This window comes from Dermacentor silvarum, chromosome 11, assembly GCF_013339745.2.
Source record: "Dermacentor silvarum isolate Dsil-2018 chromosome 11, BIME_Dsil_1.4, whole genome shotgun sequence".
NCBI lineage: Eukaryota > Metazoa > Arthropoda > Arachnida > Ixodida > Ixodidae > Dermacentor > Dermacentor silvarum.
In genome coordinates, this window is record NC_051164.1 from 96,493,836 (window position 1) to 96,516,545 (window position 22,710).

Consider the following 22,710-nt stretch of genomic DNA (forward strand, 5'->3'; position numbering starts at 1 on the left):
TGAAAAAAAAAGGTTACGTAGAACACCTTATGTATACCATCAAAAGATTCTGTGTGTGGATAGGTCAAACGATAGGAATCGAAATTTCATTGTTTACCGAATGTGCCGTAATTGTACGTCATTACCCATGACTAAACATTGTTTGCATAACATGTTAATGCAGCCTAAGAGGCTTCAGCCGAAGTGCGCACTAGGAAACCACCATATTCCTAGAAAGCCCCCCACAAGCTGTCCTCTTATTTAGAACGAGTCAAGCACTGAAAAGGCCCTCGGTCACGGCATTACGTCAACAAGTGCCAGCATACGTAGGAGCTGCTGTCAACGCAGCGATAAAAGACAAAGACAGACTCTTGCCTGATAGGTGATTGTAGGAACGAATCACCGGTCAAGCAATACGTGTACAACGCCTGAATAAGCTAGCGTCTAGACACTGCAAACCTTGAAACTTCAACAGCGTTTAGCAGACTGCACAGGCTTCCAAGTCTGCAGGTGCAGACTATCGTCCGATCCTGTAAGTTGTCTTACGTTTTACATAGAATAACCATTCACATTGAAATTTAGCCTGACAGGTGATGCGACTTTATAAATAGCATGTTCTATAAGCGCAATGGTGTATACTTGCTGGCAGCAACGCTTACGGTGACACGACGTGCAAACGTTGTTGTTGTTGTTGTTGCTGCAAACGTGAAATAACGACTTGCCGTGATGGAAGCTTCTTTCTCTACTGTAGCTTTTGAGACACCTTACAAAACCAAAAGTAAACTGAAATAGAAAATAAGCGCAACGAATTATTTAACGAATGCATCATCCCTCGTAAAATATTATGGTTGAGAATAGCGTACCATGGAAACCATTGTGTAGCCCTGTGATCACCTCCATGAAACCGTTTTTTTTTCTCTTTTCATATTAGAAACCGCTATGAAAGCAGTAAATCTGGTGCTGATAGCATGCTTATTAACATCGGCCTGTTTTGCGCTATCCGTGCCAATAGACAACGAAGAAAAGGGTAGGTTTCATGTTCCTATGTTTTCGTTCTTCATCATTCGTTCTTCACGCAAAAAAAAACTTTTTCTGCATTGTCGCACGCATTAAACGGGCACATCAGTTCTGATCATCGCTGTGACATATACCTAGACCGAAACATATTATACACATTCCAAACACCAGCAACGTTTTCACTTCAACAATCTACGTAAAACTCAACTCAGCATAATGTGTTACCACAAAGAACCTTATATTCAGTGTCTTAAGGGAAAGTATTGTGTTGATTTCACTGTCTGTGAAAACGTATCCTTTGCATGTCCAGTGGGCTGAACTAATATGCCCTTGTATTGACTACTTCAGCATTGCATCGTTTCTGACATGCACTGTGACCACTGCGTCCCTAATACCGCGTACATAATACTGTGCTTTCGTAGAAAGCCTGTCTTCCTGCCTGTCTTGGCAATTAACTTGTGCAAACAGTAGTGGCATGCTCTTTTCTCCTTACAAGGCTCTGTACGGTAGCCATAACGCCTTTTATTTTACTTTTGACCTTTAGTATGATTCATCCAGGTCAGTCCAGTCACCGTCAAATGGTTGACTGACACCTACGCGCTGCCGCATTAAAGCTGCGCCATGATTTGTATTCACGATCTCTTTACGATATGCGCAGCAAATTTTTGAATGCAATGCTAATGCAATGCCATTCGTATGCGCACAACTGAACAAGATGTTCTTCCATACTCTATTAATTTCTCGCCCTGAAGGTTTTACGCTTACCCTGATACACTTAAAATGAAACAAATAACGTTACCTTAAGCAAAGGTCATTGAAAGAAATAGTTAAACTAGCCCGAAATGGCTATACAGTGTGTTTTATTGGGTGCAACAGGGTGCGTTAATCTAACACACTATGCAGCAAGCAATTTCGGGCAAGTTTAACTATTTATTTCAATGCCCTTTGCCCAAGGTAACAATATTTGTTCTCTTTTGAGTGTATCAGGGCCGGTATTTTGTAGCGATGCCTTGCGACTTATTCTATACTAGTCTTATCATCCACCGCTCACTGCCGGCTGATCCCGTTGATAACGTGAGCGGATCGTCGCTCTGACCACTGACAAAGCGTGATAAGTGCGAAAAGGCATTAGCACCGGAAAGGCATCGCTACAAAATATCGGCCCTGGGCAAGCGTAAAACCTTCATAGCAAGAAATTCTTAGAGCATTGAAGAACATTGTATTCAGTTGTGCGCATATGATTGGCATTGCATTACCATTGCATTCGGAAACTTGCTGCGCATATCGTAAAGAGCCTGTGAATACAAATAATCTCGCAGCCTTCATGCAGCGGCGCATAGCGGTCAGTGAAGTCAAGCTTTTTATGATAACTGGACTGATTGGGATTAATCATACTAAAGGTCAAAAGTAAAATACAAGGCGTTATTGCTCCTGTACAGAGCCTTGTGAGGAGAAAAGAGCATGTCATTACTTCTGAACGAGTTCATTGACGACACCAGCGGACGCTATGCAGACTAAATACCATGCTACGCTACTCGGTAGAATGGTACCCAATTATGGCAGGTGTTCTCCAACAGAAACATTCAACTAGGCCAGGGGATTTCAACATTAATATAATTAAAGAAAATCACCTGTGGCACGTACCACCAATCTAATTATTCAGCTGAAATACTCGATAAGGCTGAGATTGCTTGCACGAGCATTCAAATGTCCAATTGAAAAATAAAAAAATCGTAATTAAAGACTAGCTACTTTACGACATGATTGTGTTGCGCTAAGGTTTTGCAGCGGAAAAATAGACGACTACAACAAGCAAGGATGAAGCGCAAAATACCGAATCTTTATTTCTGTGGGTGAATAGGTTTATAAACATGGTGATCGGAAAAGCGTAAGTGGCCAAATAATCACAGTTGAAAACGCGATACGCCAAGAAAAAGTTTACTACCACTCCGTTGAAGCCGGCGAACTCTGTCTCTGCAATCAGGAAGCATGGCAGATGGAGTGCTGGCGCACTTTTAATGCGAAAGCAATAATTGCCCCATTACGCGGCACTCTGCCGTAATTGGCGTCGCCAACGAGCGATGGTATCAAATATGGCCAACGGCGCAAAAAAGAACTTGTCAAAAATACTCCGACCGATGTGATATTTATCAGGGAGGTTCCTGTAAACGCAGTAAGTGAATGGCTTTGAAAACAAAATTTTGTAAATTTCGGTCTGGGTGGGAATCGAACCCGGGACGAGCACGCCTCCCCGAAGCCACGGCGGCACCATGCTAATGGCTGACGAAAGGTATGCCTAGTGTATGCGCCATTGCACACGCCACGTCGAAAGGTGTGGCTTAGTGCAAGCGTTCTTTGGCACGTGACGGCGCAGCCAATGGGGAGGAGGTGGCGACACGTCATGTGCGAAAAATTAGCATAAATTAAAACACGTAAATAACGCGTTTTGATTTGGCCTTACCGAGTCACAGTTAGAACACAGGCAATTTCTTCCACAGGCGCGGAAAATATTGATGCCTCTCCGGTTATCGGGAGTAGATGTAAGCATAAAACGGCTACCATATGGCGTCTTTCGCTGCCTGTGGTGCTGCCGCCTTCAACCGCTTTTCTTCTTTCAACAGTGCAGCGCGCTCAGCGTCTGTCGCTACTTTTAAATGCGAAGCATTTCTTAGCGAACATTTCCTACTTTGACATTATATATCTCTCTACCTATCTACCTACTAGCCGCCTACGTCTTTGTGCTGTCATGGTTGTTTCGTTAAATTGGTATGTACCAAAATTGGCATACTATGACAAGAGTATATCACGAACATAAATGATATGTCATGACTTGAATGTCATGACATGCGTGTCATGTAGGTCATGAAATAGCCGCCTGCGTCTTGGTGCTCTCATGGTCGTTTCGGTAACTCGGTAGGTACCAAAATTGGCATAGTATGACAAGAGTGATGACGAACATAAGTGATAGGTCGTGACATAATTATCATGACATGCGTGTCATGGAGGTCATGACAACCACTCAGCGAAAAAAAGATTAACACTCAAAAACCACTGAAATGCGTTCGGACGTGGGTACCAAGTGAAGGAAACACTAATGGATGCTGGTTGAAGTAATAGCCATGAGCATGACTAAGGCTTTTGCGTTAAGTTCTCTTAGGTGTAGCTCTAGGTGCAGACCCATGACATGAATGTCATGACATGCAGGGCATGTAGGTCTTGAAAGAGCCGCCTACGTCTTGATGCTCTCATGGTCGTTTCGTTAACTTGGTAGGCTCCCCGCACACTGCTTCGCATAACATCGATTCCCACAGGGCGTGGGATCTGGCGGTTTTTTTTTTTTCTTCTTGCCGCCGACCACTCACAACTAACGGTCCGCTGGCGTTCAACAGAGCACAGGCAAATCTGTCTCAGCGCCAAAAGATGACAATCGAGTGTATGGTGTCCTCTATCCGCTTTTACAGCATAAGCTGTTATGGGCTCGTTCCAATAGCCGTTTCGGTTCGAGATGGTGTCCGTCGCCGCCTACGCCGGGTGTCTGGTGATCGTAGCCGCTATCGCTGGAAATGCGAAAGAAAAGTACCCGGTTCCCGCCGGGATCAAACCCGAGGCCACTGCGCGGGAATAAGATACTCTACCACTGAGCCACGCAAGCGCTTGCTATCAGGTAGCGGAAAAAATGCCTATAAACGCGCCCTAGACAAGCGCGCAGGCGTAGACGACGAGATGCGATTCAGATGAGGTGCCCAATCAACGCGATCCCGAGCCTCCGCCAGCATGGTTGCGCCATCTAATTTAGGCGCCTGCAAACGCAAGGTGCCCGACACGTAAGTTGCACTATAGCAGCTGCATGCCGCATGTAACTGGACCTGGTTAACTTAAGCAGGCTAGGTGCATGACAATTTGTCATCAGCACGTTTTTAAGATTCCAGTAAACAATCATCATCATCATCAACGAAAACAACAACAATGTACCGTGCAACGGGTCAAGGGATGAACCGTGTAAGCGGGAAAAAGGTGAATTATGACGTCGAATATCTCAACAGGAAGCGATTTTGAATTCCCATTAATTGCAATAGCCTCCTCCGCCGCCTTTCTACCATACTGTCATGACGCCAATCACCAACAACTAGTTATTTTAATCAATGAAGGGACTGTGACGGCTCCTCTCCCCTCTAGCGTTCAACGCACTGAAGGGAGGAGTACGAGTATAGGGATGAAGGCATCTTCGCAGCGCTTAAATCTTGTATCTACTTAACATGTTTTCTATTTGTTTTTAAATCACCCAATAAATTCATACCTTCTGTCTTTAAGCAGCACAAGTTGTTCATTCCGAATGTGCTTGAGGGCCACTGATGTGGAAAAGGCCTCGTAGATTACGCGCAATATCTCGTGTGCTCTCTATCGAGGTACGCAAAAATGTTCACTAACAGGAGGTATTCTTCTATAAATATTACGATATACATTGTTTATAAACACTTACGTGGCCTAATCACACGAATATCTAGCGCAAGATTAATATTACCTGAAATGTTGTGTTAAAAATAGCTCGTTTTTCTCAATACGGCTTATTTTAAATATCATAGTACAGTAACCAGTATTGCGATGGTTCCATTCACGAACTCCGCAGCCTGATTAATTAAACATTGCCCACAACTTAGTCGACATCACATTCAGTTGGTGAGAGGTATAGTTGCGTGTTTTACGTTATTATAGACTAAGAAAATGTCATTGCGACTAATCTCTCGATCCAACTTCCTTTTTTTTTTTGCCTTCGCGCCTGACTTCTCTGTTCAGAATACCCTGTCTGCGACACACCCGTCTGCATCCAACGAGGTAAGATATCCTCGGTTGTCAGCGCAATCTTACTCTTTGCGCACAAACATTACTTAATGTTACATCACCTGCAGCAGTACTACTCTGTAACAAGTTCGGTCAACTTACAATTAAGATGTCGCGCACACGTGCACCTTTAGTTCACAGGTACAACACTTGTGAGAAGTGCGTATATTAGAAGACAGACATGTAGTGTTCGAAGTGCGGTACGATGATACATCACATACAGTTCTTTCTAGACTTTTGTAGATTTACCATTCACAAGCTTTTTCACGTGATAATGGTGGTCCGGATAATGACTACACACGCAAAGACGCCATCAACCTAATGTATCACGAAGCTCTAATGAGAACCCTCAATCATCGCAGTTCAATAAAAACATCAATTTTTGCCCGGAGATCAAATCCGGCTGCCGTCTGCAGAAATTGCCCAAATCCCTTCCATCTCTTCTCAACTTCTTCCCCGAATACCTCAACTGCAACTCCTAAACGCGAGTTATCGCAGAATGTATACGCTCTGAGAGTGCTTCAACACTAGAATACATTATAGGAGCTCGCTTCTGTGGCTTCCTAGGGGATTTCACTTCATCACAAGGCCGGCTACCGATTAACCGATTTCCTGCTTGGCTAGGCGCCACCAATGTAATGACTTTTATGTCCATCTGGCTAAAATCTTGCAGTTTACGTTAAACTCTCAAAGCCACAAAACACACATAAAACGCAAAAAAGACACATAGACGGTTTCCTTTACTACAAATATTGTTGACGAAAAGTACGTTTGAGTTTTTTTAAACGAAAAACTAGGCATACTGAAGAAGCCTTTTACGAGAGCCGTCCAAACAGATGCCTTCGTTCTTCACTTCTCACTCAGCCAAGCTGATCAACGAGTCGCTGAACACGTCAGTTGACCCATGCGAAGATTTTTACTCGTACGCCTGCGGTGGATGGATCAAAAATCACCCGGTACCGAACGACAAGTCAACGATGGACAGTTTCACTATACTAAGTGATGAACTGAGGGATACTCTTCGAGGTGAGGCAGCACTTGGCACACGTTCGGTTGAAACATCACAATCTTCTCATAGAAACCAATTAACCGTTTTTATTTAATATTTGCATGAACATGCCGCCACAAGTACTCCGCAGTTAATGTTTGTTTAGTGTGTGAAATCAAGCTCCGCTCATATTTCTGCACACAAATTATTGAGATCGACCCCTGAGTTTCTTGGTTAGTGGGATAATTTAGTGCGGTTTAAACTTTATCGACTAAGTAGGGAGGTCAACACACTTCTCTAGAACGCGCGAACCACGTTCTCAGAATTGGGCTGACGATATCTTAAGATGACATATGTGGCACAAAATCGGCTGTATGTGAGGTTGCGCGACTAAATTTAGTTTCCATTGAATTATCTCGACTTGGTGGCCAGCACAAGCTCTGGTAGCTGCTTTTGCCATCAGGAGTGTGTTTTAGACAAGTGTGTTGACCTCTGTACATCTGTTCAACGTAATAAAAACTTAGGACCTAAAATCTTTACATAGAACGTCGGCTTATAGGAGTAACTAAAGGCCACAAACTTCATAATGTATTAGCGGGTAGCATTCAACGGTTTTCCTGATTTAGTAAACTTCTTTATATTTGGACTATCCCAATCTTCAGAAAATGTGTATGTGTTACTGCGCATGGGCCCATTCTTGCGAAATTCTTCAGAATGGGCCTCTGCCACAGTGACAAAATTTAGAGAATGCCTAAATATCGTATATTCAGGTAGGTTTCGTTCTTCTAAGTGCCTGCACCTTTCGTCAATATTCTTCCCCCAACAAGCGTTATGTATATTCTTAGTCTTCTTGGAGGTGTCATTCTAAAACTGTCCGTTTACATGATTCGGTTTGTGCGTATCGGTATAGCCTGTGGCCAGTGTGCTGCGTCAACAAACATTGCATATGAAACTGAAGTTATACTATTCAGATACTGCGCAGTCGTCATGCCCTCACCATGCTTATATATTCGCACACACGCACACACACTCGTGTCAAACACAATCGCTTGTATTAGACGTGTTCGTCGCTCTGCTAACGCCATGCAGAGCCCGAAACGATGCTGCTTGGCCACCTTTCTGCCAAATGTTTCCCATTAAAATCGATTCTCAACGTGCGTGGGTCTGCCTATTCATTGTTTTATATAACACATGGCCCATGAAACATCGGGTATCAGACCGAATATCAGGAGCAAGATAAAAAAAGGCACAGTTTCGACCGAAAGGCGAGCATCGCTTGCGGTAGCAAATTAGACAGCTATACGAATGAGCTATACGAACGAACTATTCGGTTCCTAACTAAATTAACACGCATGGTGGCATCGCGCACAGGAAAACAGACATCACACTCGATGACAGCGGAAACTTGCTGTCAAAACTCTGGCGTCCGCAAACGCCTCAGCTGCAGCGAGAGAAGTGACCTTCGTGTTGCGTATCGCTTGGACCATCTTGGACCATCTCGGGTTCTTTAATGTGAACCTAAATAGAAGTACGCGAGTGCTTTATGTATTTCGCCCCCATCGAAATGCGGCCGCTGTCGTCAGGATTTCATCCCGCGACCTCGCGCTTAACAGCCAAACACCATAACCACTAAACAACCATGGTGGGTCAACTGCTGAGGGAACAGTACCGCTATTGATAAAGCAAATAGTAGATTGGTTCGGATATTAGCAAATTCGTCAGAAGTGGATGAGCTCTATTCACGTTGGAGAGTGATGGTGATGGTAGCTTAATGTCTGTGGGTAAGCCCTTTCCCTCGCACTAGACGAATTGTGGTGGTGGTGGGTCATAGTTCAGTCAATGTTCAATACGAATTTTTGAGGAATTATTACAGTTTTCCAATCACAAATTCCCAGACGCTCAACAAATTGTACATGCAGAGTCGACCCTTCACTTTTGGGACACACCACAAGGTGTGAACTCATGCAGTTTACTGCAACACAAGTTGAAGAACAAACGTCCACGATTTGATAGATGCGCCTTCTGGCGTTTGAGTGATGTAGCACTTTTTCGAGCCCATCGACTAAGAGAGTTCAGCAGTCGCTTAAAGAAGTAAACTGTCTCAAGACAACTTTTTTTTTGCATGTCTTAAGTGCTTTGGCTATAAGTCACTGCCAGCTAGTGTACATCAAAAATGTTTTTGTTTTTTTATGTTTAGACCTCTTAAACAACCTTACCCTCGTTGGCGAGAACCAAACTATAATAGACAAGGCAGCTCTTTTCTACAATTCCTGTGTAGGTGAGTGAAGTTTTCTCAATCCCTTTATTTCTTACATAGTATTTTGGTTACGGTAAAGTGATATTAATCTGGCGGTCTCGCTGGAGAAAGAGATGAAGAGGCGAGATTATGTGCTGAAACACAACAATGGCCCAATCCATACACGGTTTTTTTTTGTCATTTATGGGGGATATATCCGCCCCCTTCAATGAAAAGAGGATAAGTGCGATAAGTGTCATGTAAGTGCGATTAGAATTGATTATTTACATCATAAAATTAATAAATAAACTGAAACGAAACAATTCCTAGAGATAATTTAGCCGACCGCACTTCCGAAGTACAAAATGTAATGCACGTGCTGACAGCGCATGTACGATACCGGCGTAAAGGATACCAAACTAGAAAATAGTAGAGTCGAGACACCAATTATTGATGCCTTGATAATAAATACAACGGAGCTACAGATTTTCGCATAAACTGCTTATGAATGGCCAAATTTTTTATTCTTAAAAGACGGCAGCTAGACCATCACAATCCAGCTTAAGATAGTCCTTAGGACTTTTCTAGGCTTTGCAGCCCCCCAAAAACCGAAGCACATTTGGACCTCACGCATTTATAGCACCTACCCCCCGGTTTCCAGATGTGAATAAACCAGACACTGAACTAGAGCGTTTAATTTTTTGTCAAGCAAAACTTGTAGCACTAGCCTGCGCCGGCGATGTAACGCTAAAACTCCGGCTCCAGAGGCGGCTGGCCGGCGCCGCAGAGTGACTCATTAGGCCCGGTGCCAGCAGCGTAGGCGTGCGCTCACGCCACATGCGCAGCCATTCGGAGTCGTTTCGCTTCCGCCATGGAGGAAAATGGAAGGGAAGGCTCTCGTGTGTGGTGCGCCCGCTTCGTTTTGCGTTCAGTTCAGTCTCGGAAAGCCGAAGGGACGGCCACACATTGTGCGTACTCCCGAACAACAGGCAGCTCTCGCCGAGTGAGTACGGGAGATCACCCGTGAAAGGGCGGGTCGTCGACGGGCCAATCCTACGGTGCGAGCCGCTGAAGATGCGGCACTCCGCCAACGCGGAGAAGATCACCCGATTTTCCGTTGGTCATGTTACTCACAAGAAACATAACCGTCAAGCACAAGGTGCACATAGTAAAAGCTTCGCTTACCCCCATTTTCCGGTAGGGGAAGGGCCGACGATTTTTTTTCTTCCTCTTTGAAGCACTCAGCCCTCACATGTATCGAAAAAACTTGAACGGCTCACGCGGGAGCCTTAAACTACTCAACACTCACTCCGGAATTGGGAAATTCAGTATACAATATTTCACTTACTCATCTCCATATCCTACAAAATTTTAAAAATAATTAAGTTTTGTCTTCAAACGTTCACGCATCAGTATATTTGTCTTCAAACGTTCACGCATCAGTATACAACTGCTCACTGTTTAGTCTTCAATTGCAAGTTTGATATTGAACAGTTCGCATGTCAGGCTTCATCTACAGAGTGCCTTCACAATCTTCAGTTCATTCCCTAACACGAAAGTTCCGTCTTTCGCATTTTAAGCTAAGCTTTATAGGCTCACTTCTATCTGGGTCGGTTGACGCGTACGCGGCGTCATCATCAACACTGGCTCGAGCATCGTCGTCTTCTTCCGAAGCTGGCTGGTTGGCGTCCCTAGGGTTGCGCTCGTGCTCGTGCCCGGCATGCGCTCGTGTCACTGCTCCGGCGTTCGTCATCGTTGTCTTTTTCCACAGGTGGCTCCGTTGCCACTCATCATTCCAGCATAGAATTTCAAATAAATTCTGTCGTCGTAATGGGGAGGCCACGCTTACGAGGATATGAGCCATTCATTGTCTTACGTGACGGACAGATTTAGTTTTGAAGCAATTTAATTTTGAGGAATCGCAAGCGGCAGAGGCGGGCGAATGCTCCTAATCACGCCACCGAGCAAATTCGAGACATCGAACACACGTGACATAATCGACGAGTAGAGAATCACACAACGCAACGGAAGGAAAAGTTGAACGAAAGGGAAGGAAATGTAGTACGAAAGGGAAGGAAAAGCAGTAGGCCAGGTACACGCACGACAAGCTTCGGCTTACCCCGATTTTCTCGAGAGGGGAAGGGCTGGTGATTTTTTTAACATTGACCACATATATGAGGTATCGTCGCGTGCTGGCTCAATGTCACAAACCGTGCATGAGCTTTTCCTGAAGTGCGTTTCACGATGTTCTTGAGTAGGTAATGCTATTTAACTGCTTAAAGGCGCACTATATGTTTGTAGAGCACTCCATCATTCTACGCGATTAGAAGCTTCGAGAACTTTTATTCCTTTTAAAGTTTACCACGTTAGTCCTATTTCAAACACGTAAATTAACCCGTACAAGAGCCAGACCATGAATCTGCAAGCAACATCATGGGCCCGACAAGGACCTGATCACCCACAATTAACAGCTTCATCATGGGTTTTTATAACATATGAAACTGCTCCTGTAGTACACGAGTACATATGCTCTACTGAGTTTGGCGATTGAAACGTGATATTCTGAGTACACGGCAAACCGCGCTTCTTGCGTCACCGATGGGCGTTTGGGCCACACCGAGCTCTTGCCTTATGTTATACAATAAAAGCGAAAGTATTTGTTATGCATTGTGACTTAATTTCGCTCCCCAGCAACTACCCCAGTGCTCACCGGTGGCGCACAAAGCGCCTGCCGCCATGCCGTCGAGGTATTGCGTATGTAGGACAATGTGTAGAAACCAGAGCCATTGTGGTCTCAAATTACAATGCACATTAGCAGTTCCACTTATAAAACCAATTTTGAAAGATTCACTGGATTATCTCTTCTAACTTATCTCACTCCTTCCAGCTGTACCAGATCTTGACGATCAACGCGATGTGATGTTCGACATATTGAACGCTTCAGGACTTGGTGACTGGCCGAGAATTGGGCAAGAGGCAAATATCAGCGAAGGGTCAAGTAATATCACGGACGTCATCATCAAGACTGGAATGTCATCCATCCTTAGCTTTGGTGTTTCAAGAGATATCCGCGAGCTTAGCACTCACGTTATTCAGGTACATCAATATTAGAGAAAAAAAGAAGCATTAATTCTACTACGCAAACGAAAGTTTCTATAACATTTGTAACAGCCGCGGTGGCAGCGGTGACAGCTGATCAACCGTCACTCACCTACTACCGCGGCGGGGTCCACTTTCTCCAGTCAATATGCAGTAGTTAAACAGCCTGTTGGGACAAAAGGGGTAATAAAACAACCCTTTCCTGCTCCACATTTTTAACACCAGTTGCAGCAACCATTCGTCGGGCGCTTCCTCGACATACCGTACAACTTAAAGCAAAGTATAAAGAAAAGTAAGTAGAACTAGAGAGCCAGTAATGACGTAACTACAACCATGGTCAAAGATTGTAGAAGAAACAAGCAGGCATATACAAAGTGGCCCCTAATGCGGATAGATAACTAAAGCTAACTAAAGCTAACTAAAGATAACTAAATATAACTAAACCTTATGCTGCACAACTGCATATGCAGAAGAGGTTTAAAAATCATAAGACTATTCTAGGTTAGAGGTGTAGTCGCAAAATTTAAACTGTGAAAGATTTCTGTCAAGAATTCCAGTACGTTATACTTTGGAGTGTATTTTAATTAAAATTTAAAACGCGAGTACCCTACTGCCATTTGCAACTCTACACAGCACGCTTATTAAATAAATTTTTTGGCGTTTCAGCTTGACCAGATAGGTTTCTCCTGGGTGGGAAGAAAACAGATGATCAATCAAACTACTAATTACAGCAGACCAATGGTCGCTGCTTACAAGACTATCATTCAAGTAGCCATGAAGTTCATCAAGCCCAACCTTAGCGACGACAATATCACCGAGCTTTCCGAACGGCTTCTGGCTTTTGAAGGACAGCTAGCCAATGTAAGCATATTTTCACTATTGTTGTAAGAATTTGATCAACCCCCTTACACATGCAAACTTATTTGCATAGCTCACTGTGTTTAACGGGGTAGGTAATTTCAATAAACTTCGAAGCGCAGTTCCCTAAGCTCTAAAGTGGAATAAAACATTTGGAGCTGACACATTTCTGCCACGAACCATTTAATTCCGATTATTAAGGCGAAAGCCTTATGTCTCTTCGTTCAGTCGACCTTCAACGTCCTTGAGCGAAAACCGCGTCGTCGAAGCGAAATCGTACACAATGACGACTTGCTGTAGTAATTAACTTGCTACACCAACCCGGCATCATGTCTTACCTATATACAAATACTCACACCACATTTGTCATCGCGTGCGGGTCACCGTCGTCATCTTCTATGAGTAAGCAAGCAACGCTCACGCCACAATTTTGATGGTGCGCGAGTCGCGACTTTACAATTGGTAGTAGGTACATCGGAGACGTGGCACTGCGGGTCCCGTGACTTCCGCTTAGCACGTGTTGCCATGGCATTCGTGGAAACGCAGCGCCAAAGCCAACTTGCTGAGCGCAGCTCCTAGGTGTCTAGGGACCGAAAAGTTTGGGGACTTTTTACAAGGCGCGTTGAATGTCGGGCAGTGTCTGGGCCACGCCGCCCGCGCTTTTTCATTCTAGTGTTTGTTCTAGCGGCGAAAAGCCGTGCAGTAGTGGTGGTGCGACATGTAGGCTTTTGAACGAGACGGTCTTTGGAGGGATGGCGAGTAGTTTGTGCGCAGGTGCGAGTAAAAGTGGGTGCGAGAGAGAAAAGCTGGGGGCTTTTGTTCCTTGCATATCTGACTTTGCCTAGGTACTACGGCGGAGAACTTCCTTTGTTCGTTTTGTATGCGTTTGTCCCTAGGCTAGCCGGCATGTGCATTTGCGTTGACGGCGCCGTGCACAAATTTTGCTCTTGTGCTCCTACTATGTTTCTGGTGAGTTTTTTTTTTTGCTTTTTTGTGTTCTAACGTTAACATAGGAAACCGTGCGATAGTCGCGAGAAGATCATTGAACCTGTGAGATTCAGGAGAAATCGGATAACTAATTCCAAAGCACTCCGTGCTCGTGTATTGGTTATCAGTGCATCTGCACCGTTCAGGAGATTCGCGTGAACGAAAGCACTTCTACGTGCTGAAACACAATTAGCACCCTGTAGGTGCCTCTGTCTGCGCAAGCGGATACTGCTCTAGTTTGTGCCCCGGTGCCGCGGCGGAAGCCGCGGTGCCGGGCGCCGACACGAAGCGGCGGTCGTTGGGGTATTGCTACGCTGCGCTCCATAACACCCCAAATAAAAAATACTGCTCCAGTCAGGTAGACTGCACCCTCCCTCATAATCAGATTATATGTGGATCACCAAAACAGTGATGCGTTTATTTAGTAATAGCATGGATCCCTTAACAGCAGCCACAGTTATACAAAAGGACCAGAGAAAGTTCTCTGCCATAGTACCGAGGCAAATCAGAATTCAAGGAGCAAAAGCCCCCAGATTCTCTCTCGCACCCGTTTGTACTCGCGCCTGCGCACAAACTCTGGCGGTCCCTCCAAGCGTAAGTCACGGGACCCGCAGTGCCACGCCCCCGCTGTACCTACTAGCAATTGTAAAGTCGCGCGCGGGTCACCGTCGTCATCGCGTTAATTAAGTTAATTCAGGCAATCGAACCTATGAACTTTGGTGGGAGTTGAACCCTCGAGCTTATGTGGGAGTGGAACCCACCACCTGTGGCATTAAGGCAAAGTTAATTAAGACACAGCTAATTATTATATTTAATTAAGACACTCGAACCCACGACCTTTGGTGGGAGTCAAACCCACGACTTCGGGGTTAATTAGGGCGAGCTTACTTAGGGCACAGTTAATTAACGTAACGTCAATTAAAGCACTCGAATCCGCGACCTTTTGTAGGAAAAAGCAAATAAGAAGTAACAAAGCATTAGAATGAGAATGTCAAGTAGTTTAATTAATGTAACTTGAGCGCCGCATACTTTCGCCTTCACCCTCTTTGGCATGTGCTAAAGTGACTGTGCTAAAGTGCATACGGCAGGCATTGCCAAATCCTGACTGGGAGCTTACCACTGTTGTTGAAAAGAAAAGTGTGCAATCATTGCATTCTACCGGTGGTAACATACGGGGCAGAAACTTGGAGGTTAACAAAGAAGCTCGAGAACAAGTTAAGGACCGCACAAAGAGTGATGGGGCGAAAAATGTTAGGCCTAACGTTAAGAGACAGAAAGAGAGCGGTGTGGATCAGAGAACAAACAAGGTTAGCCGATATTATAGTTGACATTAAGCGGAAAAAATGGAGCTGGGCAGGCCATGCAATGCGTAGGATGGATAACCGGTGGACCATTAGAGTCACAGAATGGATACCAAGAGAAGGGAAGCGCAGTCGAGGACGGTAGAAAGCTAGGGGGGTGATGAAGTTAGGAAATTTGCAGGCGCAAGTTTGAATCAGTTAGCACAAGACAGGGGTAATTGGAGAGCACAGGGAGAGGCCTTCGTCCTGCAGTGGACAAAAATATAGGTTGATGATGATGGTGGAAGGCTGAATGTAAACCGCTCATTCTTGTTTGTGTTCGCAGGCATGCAATAGTTGCTCAGCTTATTTTCACAAGGCACACTGATGAGCAGGTACTCACGGACTGAAGGTTGCATAGGAACCGCCATAGGAGCCTTCCATAATGATAGCTTAAGGCTGGTGGCAAATCACTTCCAAGAATCATCAAAGTGAAGGCAGTGGCTTATTCCAAATGAGTAGAAAACCCGTTCCATCATCTGCGCATGCGTTAACAACGAAAGACTGCAAAGAAGCAATGTGCCACACAGAGTAGTGGCCACCTCAATATTTGAGGCGGGGTCGTTTTGCATTGTCTTGTACAATACGGGCTCCCAACTTACGAATATATGGTTCTTCTAATTATTCAGGAATTCACAAGAAATGAATTAGTTCAGCGGAGTGCATTTGTTCCTGTGAATTATGCGCAGTCACCGCCGTGCATTGCAAGTCGTAAACACTCATGTGCGCCTAGTACCATTACTTTAATAATTGATTCACAAAACGACCACAAATATTTTGCATATACTTGAGGACAATGGAAGTTAAGAATTAGCCTCTGCCGAAGCCAATAAACAAGGACAGCGGTGACTAGCAACCAAGTTTTATTCCATTTTGACGTCAACATGTCTCGAGAGCAGAATCAATAGGAGAAAAACAAAGAGCCTACGATGGTAATAGAAGTGTATGTATAGTAAGCTTGTAATTAAAATCGAATACCGATCGAATAGGGCTAAAAGTCAATCGAATATCGAATACTGTTTGAAGAATTTCTCAATAATTCAGTGGTTTTCACCATTACTAAAAAACACTTTCACAGCCTAGTGTATTCGCAGCATTAGCAAGTAGACATTATTACAGTTTACGTTATAAAGTGTTGCTTATTAAAAGGGCAATTGAATCCATAGAAGCAAAAAAGCAGTTTAGCAGCCTGCTAAGAGCTCATAGGGTAGAGGTAATGATCGCGGTTTAGCCGCAAATATCTAAATTTCAGAATGACGTAGCGGTCGCCACTGCGTAACTTTTCGTGTTTTATATGTACTATGGTATCCGAGAGGAAATTCATTGCAGTTTTGCTCCAGTTTTATACTTGACGGCGCAGTTTTTTTAAATGCGAAGCATTTCTTGGGGAACATTTGCCACTTTGACAGTATCTATCTATCAATCAATCCATCTATCTATCTAGCCGCCTACGTCTCGGTGCTCTCTTGGCCGTTTCGTTAACTTGGAATGTACCAAAATTCGCATAGTATGACAAGATTGTGACAAACATAAATAATAGGCCATGACATGCTTGTCATATAGGCCATAAAACAGCCACCCAAAATAACAATGACCCAGCGAAAAAAGAATAACACTCAAAAACCATTGAAATGGGTTTGGACGTGGGTACTAAGTGAATAAAAAGGATAAAGGTTGGTGGTTGAAGTCATAGTCATGAGCATGACTAAGGCTTTCACCTTAAGGTCTCTTAGGCGTAGTTCAAGGGACACCTGAGGACTCATAACGTAAATGTCATGACATGCGTGTCATGTAGGTCATGAAACAGCCGCCTACCTCTTGGTTCTCTCATGGTCGTTTCGTTAACTTGATAGGCTCCCCGCACACTGCTTTGCATAACGTCGATTCCCACAGGGCGTGGGATCTGCCGGCTTTTTAACATTTGAAAACTATCTGGAAAATATTTGTATTAATGAATAGTTACTATTTTATGACCGAATCAATTGAGCAATATTCGATTCGCGATTCGAAAGATTCGATTATTCTCACAGCCACAGATACGGCCGCGACGTACGCGGTGTGATCTGCTGAATGAATAGTACACTTTATTGCAGTGTAGCGAATCAAAAGCTCGCTTACACAAGTGTCTCGACTTCACGGATGACAAATGGTTCAAAAATTTCCACTTCACTTTCCTCGGGATGCCTGCCTAAACTTGTGCACTCAAAAAACATCGGCTCAAATTTGGCTTTTTTGCGCTATTCTGCCAGATGACAGCCATAAGAAAACCTTTAGCCAGCACATTTGAGAGAGGCATAGCGAGCACGCCTGCTGAAATGTTCAGCTGGTAGAACCAACATATACCAACATATAAGGTTATAACAATATAGGGTTATATTGTTATAATCTTTAAGCAACTACGCGATGAAGTTCCTAGTGACTTGGGGAGAATGCGTAACCGCCGAGTGATTTTTTGAAGCCACCAAACCCATCAGCATTGTGTTGCCATCACGCTTAATACGCTTAAGCGAGCACGCTGAACGTATTAAGAACGTATTAATACCGACTTGTGTGAGCGTGCATTTGTTGCCACTGCACCGCAATGAAGGCGACAACTTACACGACACGTGATGACAAACCAATAGCGTTATATCGCAAGTCTTTGTCAGTTTCTATTTTTTCCATATTTATTGCGCTCTCAAAATTTATTGACGTCGAGACGAAATAAAAATTGGTTGGCACTGCTGTGCTTTCCGATCTTAGTCTTTCAAAACGGTCATGGGATTTGAAACGCCCGCTCCATACGTCAAGCTCAAAGCGACCAGTCTCGCTAGACAGTTTATGAACCGCACAGTTCATCTCTTCGCAGCTTTCACTCAATTTTCTGGCGTAAAGAAACTTAGGCGCGAGTGAATTGTTCCTTTTTTTAAGTTCTACGTTTTCTGAATAAACGATTAATTAGGCTTAATTAAGCATTTTGGTTTTACTTTCCGAATAGAAGTATAGGCCCGACATTGCGCAGGCTTGCTATCATCACTCTGCTTAAAGCTCAAACTTTTTGTTTCCAGCTGACTGCACCTCCGGAAGAAAGGAGAGACATCAATAAACTTTATCATAGAACCACCATGGAAGAACTGCATAATAATTTTACTTACGTAAGCATTGTTTTTTACGACTCCTAATCATACATTAGGGCAGCAACAAGAACTACTGCCAAGTGAAAACTACAAAAAAAGCATAAACCTAGAATTTCATAAAAAAATACCATTTACCCACAGTGAGGCAAGACATGGTAAATAAATCAATCAATTCATTAATTTATTATATCACAAAAAGATTTTACAGAGAGAGTTATACAGAAGGAGGTCCCATAGTAGAAAATGAATTGGGACCTCCTTAGTAGAAACTTACTACTACGACGTGGAAGCTACCTGTTAAGTAGTTCCGCTCATTTGACCAACAGATTTTAGCACCATACAGCTTGTGGTTACGAGCATTTATAATTAAGGCGAAAGTTTGATATGTCTCGTTTTGAGGTGACCTTGAAAAAGTGGTTCCAAAAATCGGAAAGTTATGTCCAAAAATCGATAACTCCTTAACGTAATTACAAACGCCATAACTATATAAATCAATCGAAAAGCAATTGAATTAGGAATATAAAGATATATAAATGACCCTGATAAACATTGAATTACGATAATTAGCATGATAAAGCGGAAAAATGGGTCGAAAACCCGAAAAATGGCCAAGAACCGACATTGGGTGTACAGTTTTGATGTTAATTATAATGATAAAAATGGGTATACAGACAGGTGAATGAGGTGAATTAAGAGTCAATTGATGGTGAATGAAAGGGGTTTAGTTGGATGATAGGAGTGAAACGAAAGGTAAAGATGAGATAGAGTGAGCTAATTGAGTACATTAGAGTGAATTAAGAGCGAATGAAGGTGAACCAAGCAGTGATAGGGTGAACAAAGAGTGAATAAGGTGTGAATTAAGAGTGAATCAAGGGTATAAGGAGTTTCGGAGTGACTTGCAAAGAAATATGCGTGAGATTTGAGGGTGTAAGTGAGAGTGACTCAGCAAAACGTGCTGAGTCACGGTTCAAGTTTGGTGAATGAAAGGAAGGGTGACTTGCAAAAAAACACGATGACTTGCGAAAATTCCTAAATTGTGGTTCACAGTGATGATGACTCAGCAAAAAAGTGCAGAGTCACGGTCCTAGTTTAGTGAATAAAGGATGACTTGCAAAAATGACTGCGCAATATGGGTTAAGAGTGATGTTGACTCAGCAAAAAGAGGTGCTGAGTGACTGTCCGCGTTTGGTAAAATAAAGATTACTTGCAAAATTGACCTTGCAAATATGGGTTCGGAGTGAAGATGACTTAGCAAGAAAGTGCTCGTCATGTCATTGAGTTAGTGGCGCTCGGGCTTTCGCCTTCAAGTCGTCAAAGTTGTAACATAAAGGACTTGTAGTGGTTTTTTTTAAATAACCATGTGGATTATGTGTTCGATTAGATTTACGTTTATGCAAGTTGTAGTCGATATACGCCTTCTCTATATGTAGAAGAAGTATGAACTTAGCGCGCCGGAAAATAACGATGCTTCATAAGAATACAAGACGGCAGATAAAAAAAAATCGCACATCGCATATGCGATCATCGTAGCCACACAACACGACCCTTCAGGCATTCAAAGTTGTGGCAACGCTGTTCTGTTTTGCTTTCAGATACCCATACGCGTTTTGCTCAAGAAAGTCTTCAATGAGGTAAACATAACGCTAGCTGACAACGAGACTATTGAACTCTATGCACTGGATTATTATACAAAATTAAATAACTTCCTGGAATGTGCCGACCCGTAAGTAAAGATAACCCTCACGGGTTTTTCGTTTGTCACGTTAAAATGCAGTCTCGTTGAACTTTTACTAGCACAATTAACGCTATTCGCGGAATAATTTTAATAACCACTGAAATTCACTGCGTTTTCTTTCAGTAACATGAAAGCTTAACTCCACAAAGTCCAACGTATACTACTACAAACCGTTCCGACTATATTGCTATATTTTTTTTTTACTCGAGCACCGTTTTTACATAAGAATGCGTTCTTTATAGCAGAAATTGAAGTGAACAAAATATTCTGGTTGATGATATAGAATGCTGTTTGGGCTTTAACAACCATTTACAGCAATAACCTGCATGGAAGACAACGAACACTAAATCCAATCCCAGATATCTGAGCACCAGGTACTATAATTTCATAGTTTGTCAATTTCGCGTTTCATACAAACGTAGTTCATGCGTCGCAAATGTTAGTGTGTCGCTTCCAGCTGAGGTAATGCATCTGTATCTTGGAGCATACAACTTAAGGCTATCACTTGCCGAGGGTGGCACAAAAGAGGCCTTCAAATGCATTTTTAAAGCGAGAGCATTACATGGCTCATTGTGCGACCCCGCCGTCGTCAGAAAACCGTGGCAGAAAAACAGCACACAAATTACCTCATCTTCTTCTAACAAAAAAAATGAAATGCCCACGTTGAGGGTTTCATTCTCTGCCCCTCCACCACTGCTACCGTTCCGCATCCGAGCGCACTAACGATTGCGGAACCGTAGCAGTGCGCCACCGTTGCATTGCGCCACCGCTGCATCAGGTGAGCGTGATCAATATCCTCGAGGCTGCGCACGTGATTGGGATCTGCCTGGCGGCCGATTCACTAGATGGCGCATGATAGGAGTGGAGCCACTGTCGGCGATATGGAATCTTCATCGTCCGAAGTTGAATCGCTTGCATCTACACCATCAGGCGAAGCAGCAAAGCGTGGCCGGAGGCACCAGTTTTTTGCCGACGTTCACGACATCGCGAGGCACCGGAATCGACTTGGCGTTCGAGAACATGCCCTGCACAGTGCACGAAGTACGCATCGACGTAATACTCCGTTTACAAGGTGATGCTGCTATCGATCAACTTGAATCCGCAGACACCGTCGCCGCCGCTCATGGACGTCGATGACGAATAAGGTGCAACGTGTTTCAGGTACCCGTCGGATGACGACCACGACATACCCCCCAGAGTATGAGGTGGCGTTCGCCTACCAACCCGATCAAGAAATGTACTGTCAACACCATGGTGCCGCTCGGAAAAATACTGTCATCGCTCGGAAAAGTACTGTCATCGTGCTGAAAAGTGGTGTCGAGAAAGAACGCTCAACGCAATTTGCGCGAAACACTAATCAAAACTCCGCAAATAAAATTGAGCTGAGAGAACGCAATATGGCCATTTTGTCGTCTTGCGTTGTTGCGAACTCATAAAAAGAAACATTACTCTCGGAGACGTAACGCAGCAGCACTAAACTCAGCAACATCTTGCCGCAACACTAAACTCAGCGACAAGTATTGCTCTCGCATTTACACATCATAAGAATTGCCTTAGGCGCTCCCAAGGGTTTTTTGAAGTATTTAGGGAGTGCTTGGTACCGGTGTGTGGCGCCTGCCAGTCCTCTTCGCTGACCCGATAGTTCTGCTCATAATGCGCATAAAAAGAACGATCGTGACAAAAGCACAGGGACATTCGCGTACACAAAATTTGCGAACAACAATAGAAGTGGTCACACACCAAAAATATTCGCACATAATTACTGTTCACATAAAATATTGTAAACAGCGGCCATAATACACAACATTATGACTGAATTAGGAACTCCGGAAAAGCATACGCTGCCTCCGATGCCTTGATTTGTTGACAATTCATGAAGAAAGTCTCTTATGATGGTGGAAACTGCACTCAGTATCTTAAAGTTATTGCTTCAAAAATACGGCATCATTCAACGCGGCCGCTCGCTTCCCCGTTTAAACTGTGCCGCACCTCCCAAACACTGCAGACCACGTGATCTCCAACACTAGGCCTGCGGAAGGGGAGCATACATCAAGTCGCTCACCTTCTCCGCTCGTCCTCGACTGCTCGCACTTCGTTCTAACACACTCCAACAAATCTCCTGATCAACACATGGGGCGCCGGCAGCGTATGCGCTCGGCCGCACGGGCAGAGCGGGCTCGGCAGGCATAGCATATCAAACCTGGTGGTGGTGGTGGCGTTAACACGACTTGGGTGCCCGTGTGTTTATCATTGCAATAATAAAGTAATGTTATAATCATGAACATTACTGGCATATTATCCCGCGAGATTAAGCTAAAAAATTTGCAGGTGCAAGTTGGAATCAGCTAGCACAAGACAGGGGTAATTGGAGATCGCAGGGAGAGTCCTTTGTTCAGCAGTGGACATAAATACAGAATGATGATGGTGGTGATCCGACGATATATTGAAAAGGGCCGGTGACGTTGTGTAAGAGAGTGGTTGACTAGATTTCTAAGTGAATCTAATACTGACGCGAA

The 22,710-nt window shown here is 43.9% G+C and overlaps 1 protein-coding gene across 2 annotated transcripts in view; it reads left to right on the top strand.

The window, feature by feature from the left end:
* Positions 1–353: 353 nt before the first annotated feature.
* Positions 354–22,710, top strand: part of LOC119432500 (neprilysin-1-like) — a 46,092-nt gene continuing 23,735 nt past the window's right edge. Inside the window, exons 1-9 of one of the 2 annotated variants that reach the window (XM_037699668.2) lie at positions 354–511; positions 911–1,006; positions 5,791–5,829; positions 6,700–6,861; positions 9,021–9,101; positions 11,947–12,155; positions 12,825–13,019; positions 18,391–18,477; positions 20,052–20,182. In XM_037699668.2, the coding sequence (XP_037555596.1) occupies positions 919–1,006; positions 5,791–5,829; positions 6,700–6,861; positions 9,021–9,101; positions 11,947–12,155; positions 12,825–13,019; positions 18,391–18,477; positions 20,052–20,182 (992 nt within the window). In that variant the 5' untranslated portion in view covers positions 354–511; positions 911–918. The remainder of the gene's footprint in view (positions 512–910; positions 1,007–5,790; positions 5,830–6,699; positions 6,862–9,020; positions 9,102–11,946; positions 12,156–12,824; positions 13,020–18,390; positions 18,478–20,051; positions 20,183–22,710) is intronic. The other variant, XM_049658847.1, reaches the window with a different exon arrangement.